General features: G+C 35.4%; 1 protein-coding gene across 1 annotated transcript; it reads right to left on the bottom strand.

The window, feature by feature from the left end:
- Positions 1-879: 879 nt before the first annotated feature.
- Positions 880-3,977, bottom strand: bmp10l (bone morphogenetic protein 10, like). The gene is made up of 2 exons (XM_016460578.1): positions 3,401-3,977; positions 880-1,808 (listed from the first exon to the last, which is right to left on the bottom strand). The coding sequence occupies exons 1-2, from the start codon at positions 3,975-3,977 to the stop codon at positions 880-882; spliced, it is 1,506 nt and encodes a 501-aa protein (XP_016316064.1).
- Positions 3,978-11,420: the final 7,443 nt, after the last annotated feature.

The following is an 11,420-nucleotide window of genomic DNA, read 5'->3' as shown; positions in this document are numbered from 1 at the left end:
TGTTCTTTAGAATTTTAAATGTTCTTCAACTAAGAAAAAAAATGGTTCTTTTAAGAAGTGGCCACTGAAAGCTTCTCTGAGGAACTAAAAATGGCTCTTCTACGGCAAAAACACCCTATTGGCACCTTTATTAAATTAAAAACAAAAACAAATGCAAAGCTCAAATCAAGCAGGTTTAATTTGAGTTTCTCTCATTTTAAGTGACATATGTGACCCTGGAGCACAAAACCAGTCATAAGGATACATTTTTCGAAATTGAGACGTATGCACTATCTGAAAGCTGAATAAATAATCTCTCCATTGATGTATGGTTTGTTATGATAGGACAATATTTGGCTGAGATACAACTATTTGAAAATCTGGAATCTGAGGGTGCAAAAAAATCTAAATATTGAGAAAATCATCTTTAAAGTTGTCCAAATGAAGTTCTTAGCAATGCATATTACTAATCAAAAATTAAGTTTTGATATATTTACGGTAGGAAATTTACAAAATATCTTCATGGAACATGATCTTTACTTAATATCCTAATGATTTTTGGCATAAAAAAAAATGTATAATTTTGACCCATACAATGTATTATTGGCTATTGCTACAAATATACCCCAGCGACTTAAGACTGCTTTTGTGCTGCAGGCTCACATATGATTAAACACCCCAAAGCAGTGTGTCGTACATTACAATAGAAAACAGACTCATTTACAACTAATAAATATTCATGAGGCCTAAATAAAAGCTGTCAGGGACGCCAAGATTCTGAATGTTCAGTTCATGAAGCAGCACGTGTGAAACTACTACGATTTCATCCTATTTTGGTTGATGAGCTGCAGAGGATTCCCATCCGCACATGTTTTCAGTCTTTTCTTCCGGTGTTTTGGACTATCTGCATCCGCATTCCTTGACCACCATGCCCTCGTATTTATTATTCAACACCACGACGCCGTGCTCGTTCTCGTACAGCAGGGAGATGGGCTTGAGCTCGGTGGGAACGCAGCAGGCCTGCGCCGCTCTCTGAGGACTCTTCAGATTGAGCAGCGTCTGGACTATAGCGTGTTTGGTGGGCGTCACTTCCCGAGCCAGAGGATAATTGCATGCACCGCGGCAGGTGAACGCCTGATAACCGGACGGAGCCAAGACGAACGAGTCCCAGCCGATGTCTTTAAAATCCACGTACATCTCGGCTTTCCTGCAGTCTTCTGTTTTAGCGCTGCGCCGGACTCTCGGTCCGTCGTCGTAGATCAGGTTCGAGCGCGTTTGGGTTAACAGCGCTTCGTCTTGATCCACGCTCTCATCCGTCCAGCGTTGGTTCTCCATCCTCTTGAGTTCGCTCCAGGCACTCCGGGCGCCCTGATGGATGTCACTCGTGTCGTCTGAGAAGACGATCAGCGCAGGCTCGTGTTTTCCATCCAGATTCCTGTCAATGTCTAGCACTGGCCAGTCGTTCGCATTCCTAAACGCTTGCAGGTTTTCGATATGAACCTCCAGGCTGGGGGTCACAGTACTGATCTTCCTCCAATGCTGGATGGCGTTGGTCATATCGAAAGCCTCCCAGCCGCTGTCCTTGCGATGCACGTGCTTTGAAGCCAGCGGATCTCTCTCACCCTCGGCGTTCCCGCAGCGTCCGTCCCGGTGCGTGTCGTATACGCTCACCTTCCAGCCCGCTCCGGTGCGATGCCGCGAGTCTGTCTTGAGAAGCATGTGGAGCCGCAGCTCGGCGCTGACGACGCGCTCGTGCCGCGGGACAGAGATGTTGAACAGGAGACGGTGCGTCCGAAGGCTCTCGCTCAGCTCGCCGTGTGAGGTGTGGTCTGCAGATCAGAGACAGAGGAATACAGAGTTCTGGCATGAAACTCTAGATGGCGCAGTCCGATAGGTCTAACTCAGTCTGACCTAATGACATCATCATCACATGGCACAGCTGATTGGTTCTCTCCTGTATCGGTAGCCAATGAGCTCGCTGCTCAACATTCAAATATATGATTCGTGCTTGCAGTAGCAGTTGCAGCTTGCTTCAGAAACCCTCCACCTTCCCCAGCTCCACCTGTATAGATCTGCTACGAGGTGATTCATGTACGCTATATGGGGGTTATTTCATGTATGTTATATGTGCAGCAGCAGTATTTCTTATATGCTCACAGCAGCATCATAGCAGATCTATTCCGCCAAAACCAAATACATTAACATTGTCATGTACATTACCATGCCAATCCCTCCGAGAGTTGTCATGACAGAAATAACTTTAAATGAATCTCAGTAAAACTGTTGATGTGATGCCACAGAGGATTTACGTCAATCTGTTATGTGTGTGTAAGTGTAAGAGAAGAATTTGAATTTAAACATGTAAAACATTTGAATTTTTAATTTAAAGAACAGTTACATAATTTGAATAATAAGAATCAGAATAATAAATAAATATCATCATATTTATTAAAATAACGATTTTAAATAATTATTGTTTAAAATAATTAAAAATGGCTATATAGTTATAATAGTATTAATAACAAATAACATATTTATTAAAATAATAATATTTTAAAATAATTATTTAAAAAGTTCAATTTAAAGAATAGTTAAATAATAATAATAAATACCATATTTATTAAAGTAATAATACTAATAATAATAATAATTATTATATAAAATGTGTATGAATGAATAGTTAAATAAATCTAATAATAATAATAAATAGAAATAATATCATATTTATTAAAAGAATAATATTTTAAATAATTACAATTTTTTTTATGAAGTATGAAGTAATAATAATCATTTAAAATTCTTATTATTATTGAAAAACTTTTAAAGAACGTTAAATATCATATTTAATAAAGTAATAATAATAATATCTAGTAAAATAATAATAATACAAATTAATTATTATTTATTTTTTTATTTAAAGAACGGTTAAATAATTCTAGTAATAATAATAATAAAAACATTAAATAATATCCCATTTATTAAAATAATAATAATAATTCAAAATAAAAATTAACATTTAAAATAATTATTTGTAATAATCATTTTTAAAAATAGGTTAATCTAATCATTACTGGAAAAACTGCAAAGTACAAAACCATAAAAAAGGACGGAACTCTGATATCTAATGGTCAAATTCAAGACACAATATATACACACAACAATATTCAACAATAAAGGATTAATACATCACAGTCAGTGAACTTTGCAACATTGAAGCTAATTGAATTGAAATCTTCTGTAGAGCTGCTTTACAACTGAAATTGAGTGTTACATAATCGATTAATGAAGTTATTTTCCTGTTTATTAATGCTTTGAAACAATCGGTGTTGTATAAAGAGCTATAGAAATAAAAGTGAGATTATAATATATTCACCATTGTAATATTCACCAAAAACAAAACGAAACAACTGAAGCTCCTCACCTTCATTCCTGAAGCTCCTGACGATGTTGGCTGATGGCGCGGTGCTGCGGTCGCTGGTGAATCGCTCGTACAGTTCCAGCATGTACTCGGGCGGTTCTGTGCGTCCGGAGCGGGGCCTCAGCCGGGGCCCCTGATCCGTCCAGTTCAACACCTGCAGAAACTGACCCAGAACCTCCTGCATGTCCACTTCGTCCACAGCACCTCCAGGACGAGGAACTGGACCGCAGCGAGCCGAAGACTGCAGGAGGACGCAAAAGCTCAGGATCCAAACACACCCGGCTCCAGAAAGCCCAGAAACAGGCATGACTGCGCTCAGAGACGTGATGATGTGAAATATAAGGATGATGTGAGGGTCTGGGACACCTGCGCAGGTCCGTCCGTCTCTCTTCGGCCTGACAGCTCGATGTGGTGCCAGAGGAAAAACAGCCTCGTCCTTGTGGATCTCGTGATGGAGTGTGGAGGGCAGGACTACGTTGTCGACCCGCTTGTGCTGACAAGTTTGGAGATGTTGCCACTCGGTCTGTGGGCCCTTCATAGTGTGTCTGGGTTCCTCACACTTCCTGTATCTTCTTTCCATGCATGCCTTTCTCAGACGTCCAGCTCAAACCTATGCGCTCGGTACATTCACATTTACACTGAGCAGACGCTCCAGAGCTTCTGAACGACCAAAGGATGGCAAACACGTCATTACAAGCAAGAAAAAGTGACTCCTGTGCAAATACTAATAGAAAAAAGAGACAATTAAATGTTGTTCAGGTTGAAGCTGGGTTATTATTTCACTAATAAATAAATAAATTAATTAATTAAACTTTAAAATAAAATACACAAAACCTTACATTTATGTTATTTCAGCTAATTGCCTGGCCAACATTTCTCATTTCAATTTAGTTGATCTTGTAAAATAACAAACTAAAACTGAAATAAAAAATATTATAAACTCTATAGTAGAGCCTGACCAATATGGGTTTTTTGGGGCCGATACCGATACCGATATTAGGGCGTAAAAAAAGGCCGATATCGATATATCGGCCGATATTCTTTGTGTATATTATAGTACAGTACCAGTCAAAAGTTTGGACACTTTCCCATTCGTGTGTCCAAACATTTGACTGGTACTATATATAGAATTCAGTATATACAGAATATATATACATAAACACATTTTTTGCAATGATCACTCAAATGTGGTGATCAAACACTTATAATGACGTGACAAAGATACTTAATGGAGGCAGGGTATTTAACAATTTAACAATAAACTTTATTCAAAATGAGTCTGACATTAGTGCACTGAACAGTTTATTCAACTTTAATTCAATTCAATTCCATTCAACTTTATTCCATTGAAGTTTATTTCACTTTGGAACATTCATTATGAAATAAATAAAACATATATTTTTTTTAAAAATCATATCGGCGGCATATTCGCTGATACCGATATATCGGCGACAGGCTCATATCGGCCGATAATATCGGCTAAACGATATATCGGTCGGGCTCTACTCTATAGACATATTTCTATAGAGTAAAAAAATTACTGAAATGTTAACTTAAAAAATAAAAACATATATAAAAATAAAAAAAAAATTCCAAAATAGAAAATTCTAAATATTAATAAACTATAATAGTATCTCAATGATACTAAAATAACACTGGAGTAGTCTGAAATAAAATACTACCATTTACCACGGTATCTGACTCAGAGTATAAGTTACCTCTCTTTCTGAAAAGGGCCTCTGTAAAAAAGCATAGTTTGCATCTATTTCATTTTATTTAAGTAATCATATTTTCAAAAGGCTTTTTTGTTGCTTAGAATGAGCATAAATCTTGTGAAAGTTATTCCGTTTAAAAGTGTGAACATGGTTAAATATGACTCGCTATGGAACAAGCTATATTCGATAGAATGAGATTGAAACAAATTGGATTTATTGAAGATAAATATTATATAAACCTGGTTACTGTGCATTTAAAACACACATTTAGTGTATTCGTATTATGACAGAAATCTGACCTGGTTCATTTATGCATGACTGACAAAAATGCATATAAATACTATTTCAAATATTACTTTGTTAAAACTGTGCAATCCAAATGAATGGAAATTTCATGCGCAATTCAAACACGTATATATCCTGAATATTATCTTGAGTGCAGCAGTTTGAGCAGGATTTTCCTGTATTTCTGAACACCTCTAGGTGTCAAGAGTAAAGCCATACAGTTGAAATGCAATGCAGATCTACTGTAAGATTTATCAGTTTGATGAAATGTGTATTCAAGCATGACTCTGAAAGAGAGTTTTCATGAGGGCTAATTAAGATTGCTGTGATTGAGAAATCATAACCAGCTCGCACGTCATTACAGTTTTTCTGATGCTTGATTAAGCTTCTGGCTGATAGCGGCATTTATTGTGTTTCTTTTGCTTCTTTCTATATGCGTACAGCACCAGTGACACAGCCTCATTCATCCTCAACAAAACCTAATGCTATAGGAATATTTACTCTCATTGATGTCGCTCCAATGTCGCGCTTTTATTCTTTTTTGGAAAGGAGACATTTTGAAGAAACTTGTCAATGCACACAAGGCACTAAATTTTAGTTGAACTTACACTCAAAAAATTTAATCCTACATTTATATTGATTATATTTATATTCATTTATAATTTAGAAATTTGAACTGCATAGAAAATGTCCATGCATTTGGATTTCACAGTTTTAACAAACTAATAAAAATGCGATGCATGTGTGAAGTCAGTAATATTTCTGCACTTACAAAAAATTAATTGCATCCTTTATTAAAGGGATAGTTCACCCAAAAAGGAAAATGACCCCATGATTTCCTCACCCTCAAGCCATCCTAGGTGCACATGAATTTCTTCTTTCAGAATACAATTGGAGTTAAATTTAAAAAATATCCTGGTTCTTCCAAGCTTTATAATGGCAGTGAATGGGTGTTAAGTATTTGAAGCAAAATAAAGTGCATGAATCCATCATGAAAAGTGCTCCACGCGGCTCCGTGGGTTAATAAAGGCCTTCTGAAGCGAATCGATGTGTTTTTGTAAGAAACATATCCATTTTTATAACTTTATAAACCATAATCTGTAGCTTCCGCTGACTGACGTACGCGAGTACACGAGTATTTGTAGAAGGTCAGGGGAGAATGCTTATAGAAAAGAAGGGGAAAAAAAGAAAAAAAAAAGAAAAAAATTATAAAAAAAGAGGAAAAAAAGGAGAGAGAGAGAGAGAGAGATAAATAAATATATAGGTATATAAATTGCAAAAGAACAACAAGTCAGAAATGGGTTCCAGATGTCACTAAATATAAATATATGTTATTTTTTCTGTGATGTGATATTTTCTGTAAGAAGGTTAGTCCAGTGATTGATATATGTATACATTTTGTCAATTTCCAGTTTAACAGAACTATTTTTTTGGCGATATTTAGAGAGATGAGGCGTGGATTTTTGTATTTAATCAGAAGATTATCGATGGTGTTACCTAGTAAACAAAGTGATGGAGACGGAGGAATCCTACAGCCCATAATGATGGAAAGTTTAATTAATAAACAGGTTGGCAGATCCATGCGGCATGCAAATAGTCACCGGTGCTACCCAATGTGCATTGTGAGCAAATATCTGTCGGTGAGACCCATTTTAAAGCTTTTCTTTTGAGTGATGTGAGTCCTGCACTCTCAGAAAAAAAGGTACAACAGCTGTCACTGGGGCGGTACCTTTTCAAAAGTTACACTTTTGTACCTTTTAGGTACTAATATGTACACTTTAGGTGCTAATATGTACCTTTAAGGTACCATTATGGACTCTTTTGGTACATAGGTGTGCCTTTTGAAAAGGTACCGCCCCAGTGACAACTATTGTACCTTTTTTTCTGAGAGTGTGTGAATGATCTCGCACTGAATGAGTTTGTATTGCTAGTCATAGAAAAGATATTCGTTCAGATTTTCCTTCCAGACGTCGGTGTTGGAGGAGAAAGCCAAGTCATTTTCCCATGTAGCCACTGGTAAAATTATTGTTATGTTGGTATTTGATAGAAGTTCATCATATCTTCCATCAACTGAGAGGGATGTAGTGGGTTATTAGGCTACATTATGGATTATGGATTTTATTTGTTGATACTGTTCTCCGCTGAGACTGTACTTCTGGACCAGTGTGTTAAATGATATAAACGGGTTATTTTGAAATAAATAATTGGAGGTGTGCTATTCCTTTTCGTTGCCATGATTGAAAATGGATAGGTTTATTGTACAGTTGAAAGTCAGGCTTGAGCCAGTCTCAACCCTCAACCCCAAAAGCAGTCTCCTCTTGGCTTATATCGCAATCCTCCGACATTTTTCTTTACAAATCCTCGTTTTGTACTAATTTGAGACTGGTGTTTTGTTTTGCTCTCTCCTCTGCGCTTCCGTGTTCGCTTGTTAAACTACAGATTACGGTTTATAAAGTTGTAAATATGGATATTTTTCGTACAAGAACTCATTGATTTAGTTCAGAAGGCCTTTATTAAGCCGCGGAGCTGCGTGGAGCACTTTTTATGATGGATTTATGCACTTTACTTTGCTTCAAAATCTCAACACCCATTCACTGCCATTATAAAGCTTGGAAGAGCCAGGACGTTTTTTAATATAACTCCGATTGGATTCGTCTGACTGAAGAAAGTCATATACAGCTAGGATGGCTTGAGGCCGAGTAAATCATGGGCTAATTTTCTTTTTTGGGTGAACTAACCCTTTAACTAGTTGCATCTGTTTGATTTTAACTGACAGTCGGTTTTATAAAGGTCATTTTAACTTTGAGCGATTTCAACTTTTTTTTATAAGTTATAAGATTCAACTCTATTTTTAAAATCAGCTAAATATAATTTAAGTTGAACTTGACTTGTACGGCCAAGTTGATTATCCTTAATTTAAGGCAGCAACTGAACTGAACTATGTTTGTTTTTTGTTTTACTGCGTGTGTAATTGAAATTAATGGAATTTTTATATGCAATTCAAGTACCTAAATCACAAAATTAATTAATTGATATATGTATGTACTCATTTATTGTGCAAGGGGAGGATTATGAGGGAATATTATCTTAAATTTCAGTTCACATATGATTTCAGAAGACTTGCAGCATATACTATAGTGTATAAGTGTATATCTCCTGTGCAGACAGGTTTGGTTGTCATGATTGCGAGTAAATGATTGTCAAATTGGGTTGAATAATTCCTGAAGTATAATTGCTGATGATTGTGTTTTTCTGACTTTGATCACATAAAAAAAAAAAAAAACATTTTCATGTTTTGTATCATATTTGATGCATCAGGCTTTTATGGCTCATATAATCTGATACAGTGAGAAAATGAAGCTCAATTTTATTCAGAGACTCAAACTGAGCAAAAATATGAATTTGCTGCAGATGCTGATATTTATATGATGAAATTCTGCTGCTTGTGATGTAAATCAGTGAGATCTTTATAACAGTGCAGCAGATACTGACATAAAATGATCTAAATATCAGCGGTCGCTCTATATCTCCAGTAACATGTCTCAGTGAGATGAGACTGAAATGCTCCAAACATATAATGCAGTGATTGAGAGCTGAAGAAATAAAGGCTCCTCAGAAGATGTGAGATGTTCTGGAGGCTTGTGAAGATCATTCCTCCGCTGAGGAACAGTGAAAGTAAAGCTTCTGGAAACAAACGCTCCTCAAAAGATCCTGAGGATCAGATTTGAGACTCTAAAACATGATTGATGGAGAATCAAGTAAAGCTGAGCTGCTTCAGTCCAGTAAGTGTTCATCTGGAGATATTACTGCAGTTATTCTGACCTTTACTTGATCAAAACCAGTCAAGATCAGTAAAGAAACTTATGTCTCATATTCAAGTTTAATCGTTAATCTATTTGCTTATGCCAATTTATGCATAAATTACACATTTCACCTTTAACCCTTCATGTGAAAAAGATTTATTAAGTTGATGAAAATACTTCACATTTGCACTTCACATATGCATTTGCATTTGTCACAGAAATAAAGTATAAATAAAGTGTGTAAAGAAAGGAACACAAAACTCATAATTACACCAACCAGTGTTTTAAATCTTAAAGGCTCGGCCGTTTTGAGTAGTTGTGACCCCGTGGGTTTATTATAATACTGCACATGTCGTGGGCCGCAGAGACACAGAGCGAAAAGCCATTGTGTGCTGACGGCAGAAGACGTTTATCCCGGTCACATTCACTAAACAATAAGATGACACCAAAGTATATCAATAATTGGGGCAATTGTTAAACCGTTAACTTATATTTGTAATTTGTCTTTTAAAAGTGTATTTCCAAGTAAAATGTAAAATGAAAATTGCCAAAGTCTTTCCATTATACAAAGCTGGAAAAATTGCCAAAGTCATTCCATTATACAAAGCTGGAGAAAGAAATCAATTTACTAATTATAGGCCATTGTCTCTACTCTCTCAGTTCTCTAAAATATTGGAAAAATTGTACGTTAATAGACTGGAAAATTTTATGGAAAAGCATGAATTGTTAGTTGATAGTCAGTATGGATTTAGGTCGAACAGATCCACATCCATGGCATTAATGGAGTTAATTGAAAATATTACTAGTACTATAGATAATAAGAACTATGCAGTGGGAGTATTTATAGATTTGAAAAAAGCTTTTGATACAATTGATCACCGTTTATTAATCAATAAATTGGAAAATTATGGTATCAGAGGGGTTGTACTTGATTGGCTGCAAAGTTACATAAGTAACAGACTTCAATTCGTACAAATTGGGAAACATAGATCAGAGTGTTTAGATATCACATGTGGAGTCCCACAGGGGTCGATTTTGGGTCCAAATTTATTTATATTGTATATAAATGACATATGTAGGGTGACAAATTTTTGTGATTTTTGTTGATGATACTAATATTTTCTGTGCTGGGGAAAATCTGCAGCAGCTTTTGGAGGTGGTCACAGCAGAAATGAATAAGATAAAAATGTGGTTTGACTTGAATAAATTATCGATAAATTTAGATAAAACTAAATTTATGCTGTTTGGAAACCGCAAAACTGATACACAAGTAAAAGTAATGATTAATAATGTTGAAATAGAAAGAGTATATGAAAATAAATGTCTAGGGGGTAATCTATTCTTGATTACAAAATCTGTTGGAAACCCCACATTAAACAAGTGAGAGCAAAAGTAGCACGGAGTATTGGAGTAATTGCAAAAGCAAGGCATGTATTGAATGAGAAAGCACTTTATATTCTGTATAGTTAACTTGTATTGCCATATTTAAATTATTGTGTTGAAGTATGGGGCAACACCTACAAAACCACCCTACAAACGCTAAGTACAATACAAAAAAGAGCAATTAGGATAGTAAATAAAGTAGGATATTATGAGCATACCAATTTATTGTTTTTAAAATCTCATACTTTAAAGTTTAATGATCTGGTAGAATTTAAAACTGCACAAATAGTTTATAAAGCAAAAAATAAACAGCTGCCTAGAAATATACAACAATTATTCACAGATAGACAGGGGTGTTATAATTTGAGAGGGGCTTTAAATATGAGACAGCAAAATGCACGGACAAAACTCAAAAGTATGTGTATTTCGATTTGTGGGGTGATATTGTGGAATAGATTAAACGGATATATCAAAGAAAGTGTTAATATGTTGCAATTTAAAAGTAGGTATAAAAGATTTATTTTTGATAAATACAGAAGTGGGGGGTGAGAGTGAGAATTTCAACATTGTTGTTAATGCTGCTTGATTTTGTTTCTGTTTGTCTTCTTTATCTTAATAGATAGATAAAGTAGGACATAATTTGGACTAGTATTTTTGTATTATTCAAAATGGTATGTCTGATTTATTATGGCTGATTGTGATTTGGTATTGGTAATTACTGAGGGTAAGATTTAATAAGCCTAGGGCTTCTACCTACCCTTTTTTTAATTTCAAACAGGTTGAATATATGTAAAAAAAAAATAATAATAATAATAATTAATATTTGTTGATTTTTTT

This window comes from Sinocyclocheilus anshuiensis, unplaced genomic scaffold (genome assembly GCF_001515605.1).
Source record: "Sinocyclocheilus anshuiensis isolate Anshui unplaced genomic scaffold, SAMN03320099.WGS_v1.1 scaffold116, whole genome shotgun sequence".
Taxonomy (NCBI): Eukaryota; Metazoa; Chordata; class Actinopteri; order Cypriniformes; family Cyprinidae; genus Sinocyclocheilus; species Sinocyclocheilus anshuiensis.
The sequence above is the reverse complement of the archived record's forward strand: the minus strand, read 5'-3'. Positions and strand labels throughout refer to the sequence as shown.